We start from the raw sequence: 25,609 nt of genomic DNA on the forward strand, positions 1-25,609 counted from the left end.
CTGCACCGATCACTGCATGCACCGTCTGGGTGTAGATGGGCCCTCCCAAGATCTGACCTCCGTTAGTGCACAGAGGCCGCGAACGGCTCTCCTCAGATTGCGGCAACCAGTCTTCACTCCTCCTGGTTATGCACTTGGGTGATTTTTCTTGTGCCGGGTATCAGCTTGATGTAGCCAGTGGCGATCAGGAGGGGTTTTCAAACAGCGTGGGCCTATTTTTTAGTTTGGCGCCAAACGGATCATGGGGCCAGCATGTAAGTGTTTCTGCTCATTGCTGCAGGAAGTTCTTGAGTAACCCTATTTCTTTTTTTACCACCAAAGGTACTCTGGTACTAGAGAGGGTGGATATGTGGGTAATGGGAAGTATTATAAATAGATTAAATTGTACTCGGTCTACAGAGCTCTCTGGTAGTGCGACTACTCTGTCTTGTGGCAAGCTCCACCCCTGCAAAATTACTTTTAGATGCCTTACCATGGGGACAATGGTGATAAATTTTAAAACATACTCTAGAAAATAAGAACATTTAACTGCAGTGGGAACACTGTACTAAGCACTGTTAAGTTGTGGACCAAATTCTAAGTTAATTTGTTTTTGATAAATAACCTTCATCATTATAGCACAAACTTTATACTCTATATCATGTGTGTAAATATAGGATAACCCCTATGGTTATATATATATATATATATATATATATATATCAAATGTTAAAAAAACTATTTACAAACCAAACTTAGACTTCCCCAACCCTTTTACATTACTTATGGTATAATACATTAGTTATTTATTGACATAATTACTAATGACATCATCAATTTCATCACTATTAGGGTTTTCAGGTGTCCGCAGTAAATCTGAATGACCAAGAACAATCATTAGTTGGGGCTGTGATAAAACCTTAGATCAGACCCCATAAATTACTGTCAGCCATTTGCTCACTATGGACCTCATTCATATCTCAGATCAGCCCCAATTATTTATTTATCCAGTTTTGTTTTTTTCTTGGACAGACAGTTAAAATACTGGGCTGTCCATTTACATACCAGACAGTTGGCAAACCTAGTCACTAGTGAAGTCACTTAATACATAATTAGAAAATTCACCAGCTACACTAAAGAAAATAAAACAATATACATACATACGTCTATAGATGTATTCTCATAAATTTCTGCATATAGTTGTTAATACTTTTCTATTTATACTTTATTTTAAACTCAGATGATGTCAAAGGTAATGTCCCTAGTGATGTAATTGATTATGTCATCAATGATCTAATGTGTGATGTCATCAGTAATGTCATTCAAAACTGGCAAGGCAGTAAAATGACTTTAAGTTTTGTAAATTGTCATGCTTTTTGACATTTGCTTTGGAAGTCTGACAGTAATTTTTTTTAGTGTGTTTGCAAGTAGTTTGCATTTCTGCATGCATATGAATACGTGTTTGTTTGTATGTGTATGTTTGCTTGCTTGCATGTATGAATTAGTGCTTGTATATGTATGCGTGTTCCTGGTTCTGGTCTGATTCTACTGTACCCTCAACCAGCAAAAGTGACATTTGCCCTGTATTTTTAAATGGGACCTATTTTTACATGTTTGCTGCGCTACCCACCAAATAGCTACCCCTCAGTACTGATGGTAAATTCTAGCATTTTTGAAACACTAGTCTGAATATATGGACTAAATCAAATGGACCTTAATTCATGATTTTAAAGTCAACTCATTATTAACTTAAACATACCTTTATTTCTCCAACATAGGTGTGTCCGGTCCACGGCGTCATCCTTACTTGTGGGATATTCTCTTCCCCAACAGGAAATGGCAAAGAGCCCAGCAAAGCTGGTCACATGATCCCTCTTAGGCTCCGCCTACCCCAGTCATTCTATTTGCCGTTGCACAGGCAACATCTCCACGGAGATGGTTAAGAGTTTTTTGGTGTTTAAATGTAGTTTTTATTCTTCAATCAAGAGTTTGTTATTTTAAAATAGTGCTGGTATGTACTATTTACTCTGAAACAGAAAAGAGATGAAGATTTCTGTTTGTAATCGTTACTAAAATCGATGGCTGTTTCCACACAGGACTGTTGAGATGAATTAACTTCAGTTGGGGGAAACAGTGGGCAGACTTTGCTGCTTGAGGTATGACACATTTCTAACAAGACTTGGTAATGCTGGAAGCTGTCATTTTCCCTATGGGAACCGGTAAGCCATTTTCTTAGTTTAGTATAAGAATAAAGGGCTTCACAAGGGCTTTAAAGACTGGTAGACATTTTTCTGGGCTAAAACGATTACTTTACAAGTATATTTAGTGGATTATAACTATAAATAGTTCTTTTAATCTTGGGGATGTATTAAAAAAACGGCAGGCACTGTATTGGACACCTTTTTCACTGGGGGCCTTTTCTAGTCATAGGCAGAGCCTCATTTTCGCGCCACTAATGCGCAGTTGTTTTTGGAAAGCAAGGCATGCAGATGCATGTGTGAGGAGCTAAGAACCACTGAAAAAGCTTATTGAAGGCGTCATTTGGTATCGTATTCCCCTCTGGGCTTGGTTGGGTCTCAGCAAAGCAGATACCAGGGACTGTATAGGGGTTAAATGTAAAAACGGCTCCGGTTCCGTTATTTTAAGAGTTAAAGCTTTCAAATTTGGTGTGCAATACTTTTAAGGCTTTAAGACACTGTGGTGAAATTTTGGTGAATTTTGAACAATTCCTTCATACTTTTTCACATATTCAGTAATAAAGTGTGTTCAGTTTAAAATTTAAAGTGACAGTAACGGTTTTATTTTAAAACGGTTTTTGTGCTTTGTTATCAAGTTTATGCCTGTTAACATGTCTGAACCATCAGATAGACGATGTTCTGTATGTTTGAAAGCCAAGGTTCCTCCCCATTTAAATATATGTGATGAATGTGACATAGTGTCCAAACAAAGTAGGGACAATGATGCCACTGATAATGATGTTGCCCAAGATGATTCTTCAAGCGAGGGGAGTAAGCATGGTACTGCATCATCCCCTTCTGTGTCTACACCAGTCTTGCCCACACAAGAGGTCCCTAGTACATATAGTGCGCCAATCCTTCTTACTATGCAACAATTAACGGCTGTAATGGATAATTCTATTAAAAAACATTTTGTCCAAAATGCCCACTTATCAGAGAAAGCGCGATTGCTCTGTTTTAGATACTGAAGAGCATGAGGACGCTGATGATAATGGTTCTGACATACCCTCACACCAATCTGAAGGGGCCAGGAGGGAGGTTTTGTCTGAGGGAGAAATTTCAGATTCAGGAAAAATTTCTCAACAAGCTGAACCTGATGTTATTACTTTTAAATTTAAATTAGAACATCTCCGCGCTCTGCTTAAGGAGGTGTTATCTACTCTGGATGATTGTGACAATTTGGTAATTCCAGAGAAATTATGTAAGATGGACAAGTTCCTAGAGGTCCCGGTGCCCCCCGATGCTTTTCCTATACCCAAGCGGGTGGCGGACATTGTAAATAAGGAATGGGAAAGGCCCGGCATACCTTTTGTTCCTCCCCCTATATTTAAGAAATTATTTCCTATGGTCGACCCCAGAAAGGACTTATGGCAGACAGTCCCCAAGGTCGAGGGGGCGGTTTCTACTCTAAACAAACACACTACTATCCCTATAGAAGATAGTTGTGCTTTCAAAGATCCTATGGATAAAAAATTAGAGGGTTTGCTTAAAAAGATGTTTGTTCAGCAAGGTTACCTTCTACAACCAATTTCATGCATTGTTCCTGTCACTACAGCAGCGTGTTTCTGGTTCGAAGAACTAGAAAAGTCGCTCAATAAAGAATCTTCGTATGAGGAGGTTATGGACAGAGTTCAAGCACTTAAATTGGCTAACTCTTTTATCTTAGACGCCACTTTGCAATTAGCTAGATTAGCGGCGAAAAATTCAGGTTTTGCTATTGTGGCGCGCAGAGCGCTTTGGCTAAAGTCTTGGTCGGCGGATGTGTCCTCCAAGAACAAATTGCTTAACATCCCTTTCAAGGGTAAAACGCTGTTTGGCCCTGACTTGAAAGAGATTATTTCAGACATCACTGGGGGAAAGGGCCACGCCCTTCCTCAGGATAGGTCTTTTAAGGCTAAAAATAAGCCAAATTTTCGTCCCTTTCGCAGAAACGGACCAGCCTCAAATTCTACACCCTCTAAGCAAGAGGGTAATAGTTCTCAAACCAAACCAGCCTGGAGACCGATGCAAGGCTGGAACAAGGGTAAGCAGGCCAAGAAACCTGCCACTGCTACTAAAACAGCATGAAGTGTTGGCCCCCCGATCCGGGACCGGATCTGGTGGGGGGCAGACTCTCTCTCTTTGCTCAGGCTTGGGCAAGAGATGTTCAGGATCCTTGGGCGCTAGAAATAGTTTCTCAAGGTTATCTCCTGGAATTCAAGGAACTACCCCCAAGGGGGAGGTTCCACAGGTCTCAATTGTCTTCAAACCAAATAAAAAGACAGGCATTCTTACATTGTGTAGAAGACCTGTTAAGAATGGGGTTTTACTCCAATCTGTTCATAGTTCCCAAAAAAGAAGGAACATTCAGACCAATTTTAGATCTCAAGATTCTAAACAAATTTCTCAGGGTTCCATCGTTCAAAATGGAAACCATTCAAACAATTCTTCCTACCATCCAGGAAGGTCAATTCATGACCACGGTGGATTTAAAGGATGCGTATCTACATATTCCTATCCACAAGGAACATCATCGGTTCCTAAGGTTCGCCTTTCTGGACAAGCATTACCAGTTTGTGGCACTTCCATTTGGATTAGCCACTGCTCCAAGGATTTTCACAAAGGTACTAGGGTCCCTTCTAGCGGTGCTAAGACCAAGGGGCATTGCAGTAGTACCTTACTTGGACGACATACTGATTCAAGCGTCGTCTCTGTCAAAAGCAAAGGCTCATACGGACATTGTCCTAGCCTTTCTCAGATCTCACGGGTGGAAAGTGAACATAGAAAAAAGTTCTCTGTCCCCGTCAACAAGAGTTCCCTTCTTGGGAACAATAATAGACTCCTTAGAAATGAAGATTTTTCTGACAGAGGCCAGAAAATCAAAACTTCTAAGCTCTTGTCAAGTACTTCATTCTGTTCTTCTTCCTTCCATAGCGCAGTGCATGGAAGTAATAGGTTTGATGGTTGCGGCAATGGACATAGTTCCTTTTGCACGAATTCATCTAAGACCATTACAACTGTGCATGCTCAGACAGTGGAATGGGGATTATACAGACTTGTCTCCGACGATCCAAGTAGATCAAAGATCCAGAGACTCACTCCGTTGGTGGCTGAACCTGGACAATCTGTCACAGGGAATGAGCTTCCGCAGACCAGAGTGGGTCATTGTCACGACCGACGCCAGTCTGGTGGGCTGGGGCGCGGTCTGGGAACCCCTGAAAGCTCAGGGTCTATGGTCTCGGGAAGAATCTCTTCTCCCGATAAACATTCTGGAACTGAGAGCGATATTCAATGCTCTCAAAGCTTGGCCTCAACTAACAAAGGCCAAATTCATAAGGTTTCAATCAGACAACATGACGACTGTTGCATATATCAACCATCAGGGGGGAACAAGGAGTTCCCTGGCAATGGAGGAAGTGACCAAAATAATTCAATGGGCGGAGAATCACTCCTGCCACTTGTCTGCAATCCACATCCCAGGAGTGGAAAATTGGGAAGCGGATTTTTCTGAGTCGTCAGACTTTCCATCCGGGGGAGTGGGAACTCCATCCGGAAATCTTTGCCCAAATAACTCAATTATGGGGCATTCCAGACATGGACCTGATGGCGTCTCGTCAGAACTTCAAGGTTCCTTGCTACGGGTCCAGATCCAGGGATCCCAAGGCGACTCTAGTAGATGCACTGATAGCGCCTTGGACCTTCAACCTAGCTTATGTATTCCCACCGTTTCCTCTCATTCCCAGGCTGGTAGCCAGGATCAATCAGGAGAGGGCTTCGGTGATCTTGATAGCTCCTGCGTGGCCACGCAGAACTTGGTATGCAGACCTGGTGAATATGTCATCGGCTCCACCATGGAAGCTACCTTTGAGACAGGACCTTCTTGTTCAAGGTCCATTCGAACATCCGAATCTGGCTTCACTCCAACTGACTGCTTGGAGATTGAACGCTTGATTTTATCAAAGCGTGGGTTTTCAGATTCTGTCATTGATACTCTTATCCAGGCTAGAAAGCCTGTAACTAGGAAAATTTACCATAAAATATGGAAAAAATATATCTGTTGGTGTGAATCTAAAGGATTCCCATGGAACAAGATAAAAATTCCTAAGATTCTATCCTTTCTACAAGAGGGTTTGGAGAAAGGATTATCTGCAAGTTCTTTGAAGGGACAGATTTCTGCTTTATCTGTTTTACTTCACAAAAAGCTGGCGGCTGTGCCAGATGTTCAAGCCTTTGTTCAGGCTCTGGTTAGAATCAAGCCTGTTTACAAACCTTTGACTCCTCCTTGGAGTCTCAATTTAGTTCTTTCAGTTCTTCAAGGGGTTCCGTTTGAACCCTTACATTCCGTAGATATTAAGTTACTATCTTGGAAAGTTTGGTTGCAATTTCTTCTGCTAGAAGAGTTTCAGAGTTATCTGCTCTGCAGTGTTCTCCTCCTTATCTGGTGTTCCATGCAGATAAGGTGGTTTTGCGTACTAAACCTGGTTTTCTTCCGAAAGTTGTTTCTAACAAAAACATTAACCAGGAGATAGTTGTGCCTTCTTTGTGTCCGAATCCAGTTTCAAAGAAGGAACGTTTGTTACACAATTTGGATGTAGTTCGTGCTCTAAAATTCTATTTAGAGGCTACAAAGGATTTCAGACAAACATCTTCTTTGTTTGTTGTTTATTCTGGTAAAAGGAGAGGTCAAAAAGCAACTTCTACCTCTCTCTCTTTTTGGCTTAAAAGCATCATCCGATTGGCTTATGAGACTGCCGGACGGCAGCCTCCTGAAAGAATCACAGCTCACTCCACTAGGGCTGTGGCTTCCACATGGGCCTTCAAGAACGAGGCTTCTGTTGATCAGATATGTAAGGCAGTGACTTGGTCTTCACTGCACACTTTTACCAAATTTTACAAATTTGATACTTTTGCTTCTTCTGAGGCTATTTTTGGGAGAAAGGTTTTGCAAGCCGTGGTGCCTTCCATCTAGGTGACCTGATTTGCTCCCTCCCATCATCCGTGTCCTAAAGCTTTGGTATTGGTTCCCACAAGTAAGGATGACGCCGTGGACCGGACACACCTATGTTGGAGAAAACAGAATTTATGCTTACCTGATAAATTACTTTCTCCAACAGTGTGTCCGGTCCACGGCCCGCCCTGGTTTTTTTAATCAGGTCTGATGAATTATTTTCTCTAACTACAGTCACCACGGTATCATATGATTTCTCCTATGCATATTCCTCCTTTACGTCGGTCGAATGACTGGGGTAGGCGGAGCCTAGGAGGGATCATGTGACCAGCTTTGCTGGGCTCTTTGCCATTTCCTGTTGGGGAAGAGAATATCCCACAAGTAAGGATGACGCCGTGGACCGGACACACCGTTGGAGAAAGGAATTTATCAGGTAAGCATAAATTCTGTTTTTGTGCATTGTTCTATTAAAATAACTGCCTCCGGGCGGCCATCACAAAACTATTTTTTTTCATGAGGTAACGTTTCCACCTCTAATCCAATAGCCTTGCTAGCAATACGGCACTCAAACATTAAGGTCCATTTAATTTAGTCCATAGATTCAGGCTAGCATTTCAAAAATGCTAAAAGTTACCATCACTTTAACACCTTTCACTAAAACAAAATAATTTGCTAGAATTTACAATGGTCTGAGACGTTTTCTGGCACTTACCAATGTTTATTTCTTTGTTGTGTATCTTTCAAAATCTGCACTTTATTATATTGCTATGATGCTAAGCTCACCTCTCTGTACTTGCATTTAGGTGCAGAGTGCGCAGTTCATGGAGTTCTCCGAGGTGGAAAATCATACTGATTTTTACATGATGGAGGATGGGATCATTCACACGCAGGACCAGAGGGGGGCTTTTATCATGTATGATATTGCTCTGACAGATCTCCAAGAGCTGCAGGAACAAATACTACTTATGACTACACACTTAATAGAAGAAGATAAAAGTAAGTCACTGAATCAAAAGAATGATGCCAGATGTTACTTTACAGACTTTCCATTTTGAAATTCTAGGGCTCTGAAGTGTCATTGATATTCTGTTTTTTATACACTTCTAAAAAAATAATGCTGTATAAAAACAGGTGTCTACGGACAATAGTTTAAGAATTATGCAACATTCATACTTTATATAGCTCTCACAGTGATCTTATTCTGTTCTTTTAGGTTTTAACTCTTGCAAAAGTGAATCAAGCAACATGGACCTTTCAGATTGGGCACATGTGAGAGTGGACAGATTTGCCGTAATACTCGATCTGTGGACTTGGGAATCTGCTCTATTAGAAAACAAGCAACAGGTAGAAACTCATTGGATTTATGTTAAAACATGTAACAAACAAAAAAAGTGTATTTAGAATTAAAGGGGTTCAGAAAAAAAGTATATTTAGAATGAGAGGTTTCATAATTAAAATATTGCTTACAAATTGTACCGGTGTTAAAGGGACATTATGCATATTCATATAAAATGTATGTTTAAGTCAAGTAATGTAAAAAGGGGAATATGCATATTATTTATTTAGTGCTCTCTTCCTTTAATTTAACTCTGAAAAGCTATTGATAATTGGAAGTGCATACTCCAGACTTAACAAGGCTAACACTGCAATATCCCTCACAGCCATTGTTTAGTCAAGTCTAGTGATTCATTTAGAGAGAGAAGCCAAGGTTTGTACATGGTGGCACCCATTACATTATGGAAACTGTAACTTTACACTTATGCCTTCAAAATTTAATATACATTTTTAAAAGTATTATTTTAAAACAGTTGTTTTATATCCCTTTAAGAAAAGCAAATTGAATGGCAATAAGCTGCTGTTATTTTTAGAATTACTAATTGCTAGTATCTTGTACAAATACAGTAATTTGCCTTCTTGAATCTCTCAGCTTGTTGAAGGTTACTATGAAGCTTACCAACATGTCCTTGATCCAGAAGAACGATTTGCTTTGGCACAAGTGATCACGGACATCATGTTCAGGCGCCCTTTGTTTGATATTGGATCAAAAGACTTTCTGAATGCTTATAGAGATGAGTGCCAGTGTCTGCGGCTTCATATACAGCTGGTGACCAACGTAATTAACAGTCAGGTATACACTCTACAAATGTTTATCAAACATTTGGTTATTTTTAATCTTTTTCTCATTTTGCAACATATTGACTGTAAGTGTAAGCAAATACTATCTTTGTATTTATTAGCTGTATGCTCTTAAAACTCAGTACAAGATTTAGTACATGGTTTACTTCTCATTCAGTCTACTTAAAAGCTTTTTATGGCTGTAGTAGTGCATCAGTTTACTTGACTTATCCATGCTGCTCACTTCTCAGGGTTGTTGTAGATATTAGAAAATTACCTATAGATGCTCCTTTCACTTAGGGCCCGATTCTCAAAAACTCTCCAGTATGGAGAGAAATCAGCAGCTTATTTTACTGACCATTATATTGTGAAGTAAGTGTCCTTCACATATTATATTAATAAACTCCCCTTAATAAGATATACGGTTCACAAGGTAAAAATTGCCTTTAAAAGAATGCCTGAAGGATCTTGTAATACTTATGAGGCATCTTATAGAATCTCACCAGTATAACTGCAGAATTGTTTTCTTGTGGGATTTGATGGGGAAATTCTTATTTCACATGGGATAAAATTGTATTTGAAATGAGTTATAGGCCTACTTTCTAAGCATATGTGTGTGTACCTAAAACAAGAAATGTGTGTAAAGTGCACAAAAAGTCACAGTAAACTGAGCAGTTCCACCTATACTGAATAGGTCCAACCATTAGGCCAGTATGGGGCTAGATTTCAGTCCAGTCACCGTTATATGGATAATGTCTCATGATGGAATAAATGTTTCCCTTTTTGTTGTGGGTTTTCTGCATTCATAGCATTTGTGGAGCCCTTGGCAAGACAAACTTGCGGGCCTCCACAGTCCAGCGCTCTTATTCCTCTCCCACTGTATGCCCTGCCCCCTGTATGGCCAACCCCTGTCCCAACATTCTTTGCTACCTATATATGGAATAGCAGGATATATACTGTACCTTCTCATCCTTTCACCCCTGAAAGTGCTGAGCCCCCAAAGCTTGGGGCCCTGAGCGGGTGCCCCCCTCACCATGCCCAAAGGCTAGGCCTGAGGGCCAATAATATAGCTTGACAAATAAGTCAGTGAGAAAGTGCTGAAATGTGTATGTATAACTAGTCTTGCCAGGTTGACTTGATCATAATTTTTTCTTTTGAATATGAGTTCTCATGTTTTAGTGGATCTACAATAAAAATCTCAGTTTTTAAGAAGGTGCTTGTTTCACTACATACAGTATGTGCAGGACATTTTTGTATACCTTTAATGTGTTTTTCCTACCTGACTGTAGTAAACGTTAATTATGCAGATTTGGGGCTGGGGTATGTGCTATACAGGCTGGGATGCCTGGCTCTGCAGTGCTGGGATTTCTGGCTCTGCAGTATATGGGCATATAACATCATATATTATGGGACTCAAAGTCATTACCAGCATAGAGGCCTGTACAATGACTAATTCCATTGGATTCCATAATGGTATGTTTTATGACATATAAGAACTAATTTCAAATGTAAGCAATCGCTGTGTAACTTTCACTAATAACTTTAGTATGGTATTTTGTTTCTGCTGTATCGTGTTTTAGACACACACAGTGCATAATTTCTTTTTATTATATGTTGACATAATTATTTTATCAGTGACATCAGTGGATATCAGTCTGAGTCTTATCCGCCTACTTTTTCAAGTGAAGCCTGAGTTTATTAATAGTCCTTAGAAGCTATAGATTATTTATATTGCTGCTCATTGTGAACACATGATCAGAAAAAAATATATATTATTGTGATTTTTTTTTTAAATGTTGATTTTATTTGGGTTTGTGAAATGACAATACAGAGTAATTGAATATCAATAAGTACAGAAAATCCATGGTATAACATTCTAATTGTTCAGAATTTTGAAGTCCATATGAACAAGTAATTTATTAATTCTTCTCAGAGTTCTTAGTTGTCTGTAATTTCTTCTTTGTCTACTGTTTCTTATTTGACTACTTTTTTTTTTCTCCAATAAATATTCAGCAATTACATTCTGTTAAATTATTATTTGCCAGTGAATGGGGGTTGAAAAAGAATGTTGTCCTTTGTTGAAGGGTATACATAGGACATATATATAAGTTTGTTGTCCTTTGTTGAAGGGTATACAAAGGACATATATATATATATTTTTCTGCACGCACTATTTCTAGGCGCCTTCACTTTTCTATATCACATGTTGAAAAAGAATGGTAGAGTCCAGATTTAGGGTAAAAAAAATGGAGAGTAGTGAAGGAAGATCAGGATAAGAGGGGAAGGAGGAGAACCATTCTCCCAGAGTTTTTAAGTTAATTTATATGTTCTTGGTTTGTTTTGGCAAGGTTATTTAGGTTTTATAAATCCTTAACATGTCCGATGTGACATGTCTACTAAATGTTCATCCCAAAGGAACTTTATCTTGGCAAAAGGGGCGTTTTTGGTATTTTTCTTGTGGCCATATTCTTCAAGGGAAAGTAGGTCTTGTATTTTTTCTAGCCACATAGACTCGGTATGCGTGAATGCTGTTTTCCAATGTGTAGCTATCAAATTTTTAGCTGCATTTATGCCAATTTGTATGAGGAGCCCTTTTAATTTGCATGATATTTTAGGTAACTCATCTAGCAGAGTAAATCTTTGTGTGTGTAATATGTCTTCGTGTAATGTCAATTTGAAGTGTGTTTCTACAACTTGCCATAAGGGACGGATATTGTCGCAATGCCACCACATATGGAGTAAGGAACCATTACCTCCACAACCTCTCCAACATCCAGCTGAGGCCCCTGGGTAAATGCTATTTAATTTGGAAGGGGTAAGATACCATCTGAGGAGAATTTTGTAATTCATCTCTAGTATTTGAGATGATGTTGAGGATTTGTGTGTGGCCGTTATAATTCTCTCCCAGTCTTTTTTCTCTATTTGTGTGGCAAGGTCTCTCTGCCATCTGGCAGTGTAGTCAGGAAGAAAAGTTTGTCTGGTTGTCTAGTAATTTTCTTGATAATGACAAATGTTTTGGTTTCTGTTAATGGCATAAAGATTTGAATATGGTTAAGGGCCTGAGAAAGTCTGTTTTAAATGGTCTTGTGTTTATGAGATGTGAGATCTGTGCATATTTAAGCCAGCTGGTAGAGAAAATATTCTCCTGATTTTGAAGTTGGTCTCTTTTGAGCAGTTTGCCGTCTGAAATGAAGGTGGCTATGGGTACCTTCATAGCCACCTTGTCTCTGAAACCCCTTGTCTAACCCTCCCACCAATTCGGCATTTTAGGGGGATGGAAACATTTGCGAGCGTGTAGATGTAATTTTGCTTCCTGATAATACTATGTGATCGCATAGATGAAAAATATGTTTGTGGACCTCCATTTGGTAGCATTGAGAGGGTCTGGAATTTTTTGAAACCCAACATAGTGCACCCACTCTTGGGACTTTCAATATGTTCGAATCTATTGAGACCCATGCCTTGGTGTCAGCCGATAAGTGCCAATCAAGTACACTTTGTAAGGTCACTGCATTATAGTAGTCTTGTATGCATGGTAGGCCAAGGCCTCCTTTTTCATTGGTTTTATAGAGTGTTTGCTGTTTGATGCATGGTTTACTTTTCCCCCAAATGTATGTATTTATTGTTCTCTGTAGCTGTGATAAATACCAGTTTGATAGGCGTATTGGGATGGCTTGGAGAATGTACAGAATTTTTGGTAAAGTCGTCATTTTAATAGACTGACTAAGTCCCCACCAAGAGATGAGTTTGGAGCTCCATTCTTTTAAGTCAATATGGGTGTTTTTGAGTAATGTAGTGTAGTTTCTGTCAAAGAGTGTTGTATAGTCGGCAGATATGTAAGTTCCTAGATATTTAATGGTCTCTTTTTGTAACCGTAGTGGACATATAGCTTTTAGTCTTTCAAATTCTATTTCAGAGAGAGAAACATTCAATATCTCTGATTTCTGCATATTTACTGAGAAACCAGAGAACTCCCCAAAATGGGTAAGCTCTCTGCTGATCTCAGGGATTGATTTTGTTTATTCAGTAATTGTGAACAACACGTCGTCTGCATATAGTGATATTTTGAATTTGTTGTTTCCTATTGCTATCCCCTTTATATTATTGTTAGCTCTTATTTTCAAGGCTAATATTTCCATTGATAATATAAACAAAGTGGGGGATAGGGGGCATCCCTTTCTGATCCCATTGTTAATTTGGAAAGGTTGGGACAACATTCCATTCGCCTTTACCCAGGCCGACGGGGAGGAATATAAACTGAAAATGCATTTTACCGTAGTCAGTGGCGTAGCGTGGGTTGTCAGCGCCCAGGGCAAGGTAAGAATTGAACCCCCTATTGCGACCGTGTACTGGACAGTAATAAAATAGACAATGAAGTCTCCAAACACTGAACTGTACAAATAATAGCTGAGGGGAAACCCTGTAAAGTAACTACTTTATCATTGTCCTGTTCCACAAAGTCACAGTTCAGTGTTTGGAGACTTTACTGCTGCCTGTTTTATATCTGTCCTAATTGTCCACAGCACTCTGGCTACATCATTATACCTGGTATTTTTTTTACTAACTAATATCCATTTCAGTCAGACATATCTATTCTTGTCTCACTTAATCATTAGTAACACAAATGCAAGACAATGCTCAAGTGCTTTTTGAAATAAAGCCATAGAACTTGGCCCTATTTAAAGGGACATTACACAGCTAATCTGTAGCTTGGACCTAAGGTCAGAAACTTTCAGAATAGATAGGGATACCACAGACTAAATCAACTATTTAAAGTGCCAATATAAGGGTAAGGGAAATAATTGTAAACAATTGAATACACTCCAGCAGGTAAAGTGGATCATTAGAAACAAATTGATGGGGAGAATTTTTTTGAGTAAACTGTCCCTTTAACACACACTTTATATTTGCAGCTAGGCAGTGGCCCCAGTTATTAATCACACCCCCTTTTGTGGATATCACACTCACTGAACTTTAGAGTAAAACCCAATACATGTCTCATATTATGCTGGATACTATAGTATGTGTGAATGGGGTAACAGTTCTAATTCAGTTTCATGTAAAATGAGTTATTAACCCTTACAGTGCACAAGTGTACCACCCCCTTCTCACACACAATCTAGAGCCCAGGAATGAAGTGGTTTCTCATGCAGGGGGTAGCATAGAGAACAGTTGAGGCCATGTGTGCTGAACAGCTGAAGGCTGCTTTTGGATTGCCTGGAATGCGGTAGATGACCTGAGAGCAGGACTTTTATGGAAACTCACAGCGGCCAGCCTGAGACTTAACTGCAGCCAATCTGCACCCAGACTGATGAGAGGAGCAGAGCTCAGCAGCACAGGATTACAGACAGATTATTCCTACAAGAGAACACTGAGCTCACCTTTACACCCCAGCCTCGCAACAGTTAACATTCCTCTCAGCCCTCTGAGTCCTGACAATTTGTAGTCAATCTTTAAATATATAGCCACTAAGGCTAAGCCGCTGCCAGCCTGCCACCACCATGACCACCGACATCTCTTTCCTCCCCAAATTACTTACCGGACCGTCCAGGCAGGCTTAAATTTAAAGTCACGGGCGGGCACTCAGGGCAGCCAGGCACCATGCACGACGCGCTAGAGACAATGAGTCCTCAGACTCAGGCTATTCCACCACTTCTTGCTCCCTTGGTCCCTCCTGACCTGCGCGCTGGGAGTGGGAGGAGTCAGGACCCGCTGTGCTAGTGGTGTATAGTCGGATTGGATAAGTACATTACAAACCAATTACAATACACACACTTACAGCCTGTAAGTGTAAGACTCACAGACCGTGACGAGTCAGACGACACTGACTGACAAAAGTGACAATTTGCAAACAATGAAAGACTTAGTTCACACTTGCGTTTGAGACTGAGAGAGTGACTCAGTAAGACAGAACAGCAGGGTTGCTAAAAGGGTTGCTAAAATCGCCGCTGGAGTCTGGGACTGTCACAACAGTCTACTGTCTGGTGGAGGCTTTTGCGCCCCCCATAATTATGCGCCCGGGGCAAACGCCCCTGTGGCCCCCCCCCACGCTACGCCACTGACCGTAGTGTCACCAAACCCAAAACCTTCCAAAGTTGATTTTAGAAAACCCCAGTCAATCCGGTCAAAGGCTTTTTCCGCATCAGTGGTAAGGAACACTGATTTCTTTTTGTATTGGTTATCATATGCTGCTAGAGTTATTGCTCTAATCGTGTTATCCCTTGCCTCCCAACGCAGAGCAAAGCTCACCTGGTCTACATGTATTAGGTCCTCCACAACTGAGTGTATTCAAAAGGGATATGGGCCTAAAGTTGCTTAGTTCTTCTGGAGATCTACCTGGTTTGGGTATTACTGTTATGAATGCTTCCTGCATAGAAGAAGGCATTGATTTACCCTCATCTAATGCTGAAATAGGGAAGTTAGATGTGGGGCTAATTTGTTTTTAAAGGCTTTGTAGTAAGCGTTTATGTACCCGTCTGGGCCTGGACTCTTCCCCGTTGGCAGACTATCTATTATTGTCAGCATATCTGATTGTGTTTGAGTAAGTTGAGGGATATCAGTTCTATGTATATACTTATCTCTGCTTTCTGCGTGCTGGGGTGTATCTTTTTTATCTAGGTTGTATAAAAGATTATAGTATTTACTGAATCTTTCTGCAATGTCTTTACTATCGTGTATCATATCTACTTTTGCTGATTTTATTTTGGTTATATGGTATTTAGTAATGTTTAGTTTGAGGGTTCTGGCTAAGAGGCTACTCACGCGGTTTCCTTCATAAAAGAATATTTTTTTAATATATAATGTTTTTCTCTGAGGTTCTTTTGTCAGGATGAAGTTTAGTTCTTTTCTGGCTTTTGTTAAGGATGTTAGTATCTTTGTGTTTTTGGGGGTTACTTTGTGTTGTATTTTTAGTATGTTTATTTGTGCAGTCCAATGTTGAACTCCTTTATTGTATGCTTTCCTCTTTATCGCTGATTGTTTTATACATTCCCCTCTTACTACTTCTTTATGGGCTTCCCATAAGGTGAAGGGTGATATGTCTTCAGTGGCATTAAGGGAGAAGTTCTCCTTGATGTGATTCGTGATGTGGGTGAGTATGGGCTAGTCAGTAAGGAGGTGCCAAATTAACATATATATGGAGTAAGTGGGCAATTGGGCCAGTCTAATGTCAGTTATATAGGCGCATTGTCCGACCAAGTGATAGGGCCAATGTCTGAATCTTTACTTAATCTCAGATGTGATTGGTCAATAAATAAATAGTCAATTTGCGAGTATTGTGTCCATGGATTAGAATAAAAGGTATAGTTTTGTTGTATAGGATGATGTATCCTCCATACATCTGTTAGGCCCAATTGTTTTAGAAGATGGAAAATTATATTGGGGGGTCTGGATGTTGGATTTGGTTTTGTGGTCGAGGAATCTAAGGTGGGGTCTAGAAAATCAATATTACCTTTTTGTGTTCTAACAGTAATGTTAATAATCTTTTAAAGAAAGGGACTTTATTCTTGTTTGGGGCATAGACATTCACTAATGTTACTGGCCTTTCAAACAGTATGCCTGTTAGGATCAGTATCCTGCTATCTTTGTCTGTTACTTTATTATCTAACTGGAATGGAACTTGATTATGAAAAAGAATTCCCACTCCGTTTTTTTTTATACCTGTGGAGTGAAAGTAACCTGTTGGATATGTCTTGGAGGTGAATTTAGTCTCTGCATTCTTGATAAAGTGTGTTTCCTGTATAAAGATTATTGAATCTTTGTATTTTGTAAACCATTTTAGGGCTACTGATCTTTCCATAGGTGAATTTAGGGCTTTTTCATTTCGTGAGATAATTTGAAGTGTACGTTTATTTATTTGCGTGTTATCCGCCATTGTATGTGGATGGATGGTGTATCTTACCTTTCTGAATATCACTTCTGGCAGTCAAGTATCTCCCCCTCTCCCAGAAACAGAAACAGAGACAGGGATGAGTAGAAGTCTTGGAAAAGTTAAACTGAAATAACTCTGTTTTCACTCTGCATAAACATATTATAGTTAGTTCTCATGTGCTATAAATACTTTATTATTGTTTTGTGTTTTTTTTTGTTTTTATTTTAATTTTATACATGGCTAAAAATATAGGGGATATTAGAATTGGGTAGGAATAATGACCAGGTCTCTGGTATATTCACCAGGATGAAATAAGGGCTTGGTAAAATTGGTAAAATGGGGTAATTGTCTGAGGGCTTTGTTCAATTTTATACTAGCATTGCAACAATCAGAAATTATTACTTATCAGGTATGTTAACGCAACAGTCTATAAACGCTTATGAGTAAGGCTTGTCAGCCGAAACATGTAAGGCGTAATTATTTTGGCTTTGTAAGATGTTCATGAGATTATTTTAATGTGACAACAATAAAGACACTTTACATTTTAAGGAAGAAGTGCCGGCTTTATTTTTGTGCCATTTCAAGTCTACCACTTTCCCTTCAAGCACAGCACCTTTCAACACATGTTTGTGAATCAGCTGTTGCTGTGACTGCTACTTGAGGAGCGCTATAGGGCAAAATCACGGAGGAGTGTTTGTGACGTTACGCAGTACCCGGATGTAACACGGAGCCCGGGCAAGGAGATCAGATGAGCGTTTTCAGAGTCTTACACACCGCAAAAAAAAAAATCCCATCCTGACTACAGAGTGGTCCCATTTCAGAGGGCGGTGAGTAAACGTCCGGGGTTTTTGCGATCGGTACACAGCAGCATAAAGGGATTTATCTCAAATTTGAGGTGCGGATTAAAATAAGGAACACATCACGCTACCTATTGCTATCTCCCACTATTCAACACACACACCCTTATACTGCAGAAGGAGCTGGCCTCTATATATCTTTGCTCATTGAAACGCAACAGTCTATTCATGACAAATATTAAAGAGTTCTCTCCAATGTCTTTGTCTCTTTCTTGTCTCAGGTGGGTGCTATTGAAGATTGTGAAGTGGTCTGTTTAGGTGGCATCTGACTTTTCTTCCTTTTCGGGACCTTTGTCCACAATGATGATTGTGGTTTTGATGTCAATGTTTGTTGTTTTGAAGTATTTCCTTGTCTATCTTTTAAAGCTGGAAGTTTTGGTTGCAGTATGTTCAAGCTAGAACAGATTTCCGTAATGTCATCTGGTTCTTGGTATATAATAGTTTTATTGTCTCTCATGACTCGAAGTGAGAATGGGAACCCCCATCTGTATGGTACTCCCAACTCCCTGAGATGGAGTGGGAGGTATCTTGCCTCTCATCGTTTGGCTAATGTCACTGGGCTGAGATCTGGGAATACTTGCAAATCTGAACCTTCAAATGAAATTGGCTACCTTTTTCTGGCAGCAGCAAGTATGTTCTCTTTGACTTGGAACCTATGAAATCTGATGATGACATCTCTCTGAGGTTCTGTTTATGTTGCTTTAGGCCGAAGTGCCCTATGAGCTCTGTCCATTATTTTAATTTCGGGTTCTTCTGTCGTTAGCAAGTGATTAAACAATAGTTGCAAGTGTTGTGGAAGGTTTGCTGCTGATACTTCTTCTGATATCCCTCTTATTCGGATGTTCTGTCGTCTGTTTCTATTGTCGAGATCTTTGATTTGTGTCTGAAGTTGTGTAATCGCAGCATTTTGAAATAGGATGGTTTGAGCCATTTTATCTGACTCTCCTAAAATTTCTTCTGTTTGATCTTTTAAGGATTGTACCCTTTGGCCTATGTCTTTAATATCTCTTTTAATCTCTGAGAGATTTTCTTTTATCATCTGTCTTACTTGAACCATAAAAGATTTAAAGTCCTCTTTAGTTGGTAGGAGATTAAGATCAGCCTTCGTGATAGGGTTATGATCTGGTTGTGATATATGACTTGTCTCTTCTTCTATCTCCTCTGGTTCAAGGGAGTGAGTAGGAGAAGCTGCTTTATTGAGGCTTCTATCGCTTTAAAATAAGTGTTCAATTTGGCTCCAGAAGTACTAAGTGGTTTGTTCGGCTTATCAGTTTTTGTGACTCTTCTGGTCGCCATCTTAACTATTTGTGACGTATTTGAGTATTAAAGAACAGTGTCCGGGAATACCAAAGGATAAATTACCTCAGTCTCACTTATCCCAAAATATAATCTGCTCAAAGTGTTATGTATTGTGTGGCATTAAATTGTCCCAGTTCTTTCCCTTTTCTTGTGTTATATATGAGAGACGATGTGATAGAAATTATATTTGCAACATCCACAGTAAATGTGTGATCATCTTATCTTATTCACTCTGTGACCCCTTCTCATCCTTGTGTGATTAGTTCAGAAAAATGTGCTGGCCTATTTGGTGATTGCGTTAGATTCAGGACTCCATCATGGCGCCGCCCAGGTCTGTGTCAAGGCTAGGCCGTAAGGGTGTAATATGCCGTAGTTGGGGCTGATCGCCGTTATTTGTGTTTGGAGAGGTAATGGTGGTCTCACCTGCAGATGAGCTTGGGTTTGCTGCGACCGATGTGCTGCAGGTTCTTCCGTTGCTTTTATAGGTCTCACACTTTTGTGCTCTTTCCGGGCTTATCCGGTGTCTGACGGTTCCGGATTTACATCAGGCAAATCCCTGAGTGTCAACAATCATTGAGCTTTGTTTAACTACACTCTTTCTAGCTCCATCACCACTAAGGTAGTCGTTGCACATGAGGGTGACACAGAGCCTCACACAAACGCGGCCATTTATTTTGATTTTATCTACATTTCAAGAACTATTTGCTTGTCACTTTTTACTTCAAAGGGAATTTCTATTGCAAATATTACAAGCCTAGGACATTCTCTTTTATGGTGTAAAAAATACATACTTTAATTTGTTAGAGCATGTCATGTTAGCACTGTGGATTCTGGACTTCTGTGTGTTTAAACACATAGATAAAGTCATGCTCTAGAGGTGCACTCTTTCTAGCGCCATCACCACTAAGGTAGTCGTTGCACATGAGGGTGACACAGAGCTTCACACAAACGCGGCCATTTATTGTGATTTTATCTACATTTCAAGCACTATTTGCTTGTCACTTTTTACTTCAAAGGGAATTTCTATTGCAAATATTACAAGCCTAGGACATTCTCTTTTATGGTGTAAAAAATACATACTTTAATTTGTTAGAGCATGTCATGTTTGCACTGTGGACTCTGGACTTCTGTGTGTTTAAACACATAGATAAAGTCATGCTCTAGAGGTGCAGAGAATTACTAGTCTCTTGCAGGACACATGAAATTAGCAAATCAGCAATGGCTACTGTGTTCAGCAGGAATTAAGCTATGTTTTAAACCCCTTTGTGGGAGATAAATACTTTGGGCAGATTTATCATTGTCTGGCTGGGCAAAGTTCACAGGTAGGGAACCTGTCCACCCGGGATCGCAACTTCTGCCTGTATTTATCCAGTGGAGGCTCATCCATATGGGCAGCAAGAGCTCTGCCCCACCATTTACAGTGCTCCCCAAAAAGAAAAATAATTTTCCACTCTTTTTATCGTAATCTTTGTTTTTTATTCTCACATGGCATGTTAATTTTTTAGGCAACTAAATACTTATCTTTCCCCCTTTTGTCCTATAATTAATATTAAGAGCATCACCATCTAGTGGCTTCAGTGGTTCAAACAAATTTTTAACACATTAGTTTGTTTTGAATTAAGAATGTTTTTACAACATTCTAACATTTGTTTTAATAAATAGTATTTCTAATGTTTTCTTTAAATGTAATATTGTATTCAAAATGTTCTAATAATTCAATTCGAATTATGCAATATTCGAATTCGAAAAATTTGAATCAATATATTTGTAATAGTATTTCTAATGCTCTTTTTAAATGTAATATTCAAATTATGCAATATTCGAATTCGAAAAATTTGAATCAATATATTTGTAATAGCATTTCTAATGCTTTTTTTAAATGTAATATTCAAATTATACAATATTCGAATTTGAAAAATTTGAATCAATATATTTGTAATAGTATTTATAATGCTTTCTTTAAATGTAATATTCGAATTATACAATATTCGAATTTGAAAAATTTGTATCAACATATTTGTGATAGTATTACTAATGCTTTCTTTAAATGTAATATTCAAATTATACAATATTCGAAATACAAACATTTGAATTGATATATTTGTGTCTATTATGTATCACTTTACTAAATTCCCTACCAGGTGAACTATTGAACTTCTGAATAGTATTTGTTAAATCGAATGTTACATTCAAAATTTTGAATGTGGATATTCAATCTAATTATAAACATTCAAAAACTAAAGTAACATTCGAAAACCGGAAATAACATCAGATTACTGAATTTTAATGGATTTTTATTCATATCAACATTTGATTGTCCAAAACGAATGTCCACAGGACTTTTCGTTCTACCAAACGGATTACACTTTCAGCACATTCGCCCATCCCTACTCACCAGTGGTGGGGCTGCTCTAACTGTAGCCCTCCCACATCATGTAGCTTGTTGTTATCACTTCCTGTTTCAACTAGGGTGGGAAATTCAGCTGCAAAAAGAGAGACCTTTTCAGTTCCTAGCAGTGGGATCTGCGATTTTAATTATGCTGAATATGGGAGTATTTACAGGAGTGATAACAGGAGTTATAAGGCTTTCTTGGAGACATCTGGCATTATGTCTGTGTATTTATTTCAGACTCAATTTAACATTTTAACAGGCTTTTTGTAATCTCCAAAATTGCCCATATCTCTTTAGATACAAAGTTATGCACCTCCAGAGATCTGTTGTAGCCTCCAGAGAACATGCAAGATTATGTCCATCTACAACAAGACACAGATAAGTGCTGTCTGGAAGTGCAGGGCAGGCATTCACTTATATGAAGATATAGGGGAATCAGTTGATGTGATATACTTAGATTTTGCAAAGGCGTTTGATACAGTGCCACATGAGAGAATATTAAGGGACTGGTAATAGCTAAAAATGTTAGCTCATGGATAAATAACTGGATAAAAGATAGGAAGCAACAAGTAGTAGTAAATGGATCATACTCAGATTGGACAAAGGTAATCAGTGGAGTCCCCCAGGGATCAGTACTGGGCCCTATTCTTTTTAATATTTTTATAAATGACTTGGAGCAAGGATTAAATAGCGACATCTCTATTTTTGCAGATGATACTAAGTTAAGTAAGGTCATTAGGTCAGCGCAGGAAGGGACCTGCAAAAATTAGAAGTATGGGCAGGTAAATGGAAAATGAGATTTAATACGGGAAAATGCAAGGTTCTACATTTTGGAAGTAAAGATAAGCAGGCAACGTATTATTTAAATGGGACAAGACTTAGCCAAACACAGGAGGAAAGGGATATGGGGGTAGTAATAGATAACAAGCTAAAGATGGGTGCACAATGCAGGGCAGCAGCTTTAAAGGCTAATAAGATACTAGCATGTATTAAAAGAGGCATTGATTCAAGGGAGGAAAGCATAATTCTGTCACTATATAAAGCCCTGGTAAGACCTCACCTTGAGTATGGAGTGCAGTTCTGGGGACCGATCGCAAAAAAAGATATTGCAGAACTAGAAAAAGTTCAGAGAAGGGCCAATAAGGGGATTGGAGAAAAAAGGCGCTTAAGAGGTGACATGATTACTTTATATAAATATATTCAAGGCCAATATACAGAGATGACAGAAGCTCTGTTTATTCCAAGAAAATTGTTTGTGACCAGAGGTCACAATTTAAGGTTGGAGGAAAGCAGATTTAATCTCCTGCAACTGAAACGTTTTTTCACTAGGTAGTTGAAGGTAGTAAATTCCAAAACCCTAGATACATTTAATTTTTTTGGATACATTTCTGTCTATAAACAAAATTCATGGATATGATTGCTAGTATTAAATGGGTCACCTTTTAGTGGGATTATTTAATCTTAACTGGAGATTTTTGTATATATTTTAGATTTGTATAGGTTGAACTCAATGGACTTTGGTCTGTTTCAACCTCATCTACTATGTTATATAAATTTATATGTATGTATATGTAGCATACTTGCAAATGGAGAACTAGACTGCTGTATCTCTGTTTAGTTTATATCAATAGTAACTTATGGCATGCTTAAACCAAAGGATAGTAAACTTTAATCTATTCTTAAAGGGACAGTCTACTCCAAAATGTTTATTGTTTCAAAGAGAGTATCCCTTTATAACCCATTCCCCAGTTTTGCATAAACAACACTGTTATATTAATATATGTTTACCTCTGTGATTACCTTGTATCTAAGCCTCTGCAAATTGCCCTCTTATGTCAGTTCTTTTGAGAGACTTGCATTTTAGCCAATCAGTGCTAATTCATTATGGCACACGCAAATTAGCAGTTTCTGATTGTGAAAAACTGTCGAGTTCTTTTGACAGACTTGCATTTTAGCCAATCAGTACCCTCTCATAAGTAACTCCACTGCACAATATTATCTATATGGCACACATAAATTAACGCCCTCTAGCTGTAAAAACTTGTCAAATGCATTCAGATAAGAGGCGGCCTTCAAGGGCTTAGAAATTAGCATATGAGCCTTCCTATGTTTAAGACATTTTAATTTGGACTAGACTTTTCATTTAAAGGGATATTAAATCCTATTTTTAGATAAAGCATGCAATTTTAAGCAACTTTCTGATTGACTCCTTTTATAATTTTTTCTTGGTAGTGCTTACTGATTGGTGGCTACATTTAACCACCAATAAGCAAGGGCTACCCAGGTTCTGAACCAAAAATATCAGCTTTAGTTATTTTTTTTATAGAGTAGGATAACAAGAGAAAATAAACAGAATGGAGGTGATGAGGATTTAGATTACAAGATAGGGGAACACTGGGAGACAAAGAGGTTAATACAGAAAAAGGAATAGTGAAAGGCAGATAATGATGGGGATAGAGACTTAGGGGTAGATTTATCAAACCCTGTGCGGACATGATTTGCTATAGCAAATCATGTCTGGCCTGCATCGCTAAATGTCGACAGCATACATTGTGGGCATTTAACAAAGTACATAGAAACATAACATAGAAATGCTTGTGCAATGCCTCCCCCTTCAAATTTGTGGCCATCCGGCCGCTAGCAGGTGGTGTCATTCACCTGATCGTATTGGATCGTATTGGATTGTAATGATTGCAGTCCGCCACCTAAAGGAGGTTAACCGCTTCACTGCTGCACCAAAGCAAGAGATGCACTTGGCAGCCCAAAGCGTACACACACTGAGACACAACCCAAAGCGTACACACACTGAGACACAAACAAGGGTGACAGAGGTCCTTTGTAATTTCCCTAAACACATACAAAACATGTAAATTAACTGCACTCTCAAACCGGACTGAGTACACATCCTATGACCCTGAAAAACTCACAGCCCTAGGTACTCATCAGCACTCAAAGCCAGGTGCACAGCTTTCAGTGACTCAGGCAGTTAACCTTAGACAAGCCCGGGTGCAGTCCATTTCCGTGTTTATATATATGTATATATATATATATATATATATATATAAACACACAGAAAAAGTCCAGCACTCACTCACAAGCTCTCAACTAAGATAAAAAGCAGCAATGGAAGAATTAGTTACCGCATCTGGCCAAATGGGAAAAGCCCAGGTACCTCGTCAAGGTTTCTTCCAATAAACCTGGGTCCCTAACCAGCCACACAATGCAGGCTCACAATCAAACAACTGTGAAAAAAAGCAACTGTGAAAAAATGGAGGGTGCACAGGCTTATGTAATTTCCCCAAACATATACAAAACACGGGGGTGGGGTCAGCACTCTCAGGCCGGACCGGGTACACATCCTATTTTTTTGTAATTTTCCCTGTTTGGGCCTTGCACCCAGGCCTGACTGGGGTTAACTGCCTGTGGCTCTGGTAACAGTGCAGCTTCCTGAGAGTGCTGGTTTGCACCCAGGGCTGTGCATGTTGCAGGGTCATAGGATGTGTACCCGGTCCGGCCTGAGAGTGCTGACCCCACCCCCGTGTTTTGTATATATATATATATATATATATATATATATATATATATATATATATATATATATATTGGGGAGTTAGCAGGAGGTGATGTTTTTCGCCCCACCAACCTTGAAAATCACCAGCCGCCACTGTATTTATCACAAGCATATGCTGCTCCCTGCTCTTGTACAACTAACTTGTTAGAGCAGGGCTTGTCAATCACCCTTATCAGATCGGTCCAGGTTGATTTTAATCCACAACTTTTAAGGTGGTGGAGAAAGTTTAGGAAGCAGTGGATCAAGCCACTGCTTTAAAAATATCATTTACAGGCTTGCATGAGTGAGCCTGCAGCTAATAGGGACATTTGGTCTTTGATAAATCTGCCCCATAGAGTTTGAGAGCGAATAGTACAAAAAAT

General features: G+C 39.1%; 1 protein-coding gene across 1 annotated transcript in view; it reads left to right on the forward strand.

The window, feature by feature from the left end:
* Positions 1-241: 241 nt before the first annotated feature.
* LOC128657700 (uncharacterized) overlaps positions 242-25,609 on the forward strand; it is a 114,017-nt gene continuing 88,649 nt past the window's right edge. Inside the window, exons 1-5 of the mRNA XM_053712103.1 lie at positions 242-254; positions 1,220-1,338; positions 7,947-8,143; positions 8,376-8,487; positions 9,071-9,271. Of these exons, the coding sequence (XP_053568078.1) occupies positions 242-254; positions 1,220-1,338; positions 7,947-8,143; positions 8,376-8,487; positions 9,071-9,271 (642 nt within the window). The remainder of the gene's footprint in view (positions 255-1,219; positions 1,339-7,946; positions 8,144-8,375; positions 8,488-9,070; positions 9,272-25,609) is intronic.

Source organism: Bombina bombina, chromosome 4, assembly GCF_027579735.1.
Source record: "Bombina bombina isolate aBomBom1 chromosome 4, aBomBom1.pri, whole genome shotgun sequence".
Taxonomy (NCBI): Eukaryota; Metazoa; Chordata; class Amphibia; order Anura; family Bombinatoridae; genus Bombina; species Bombina bombina.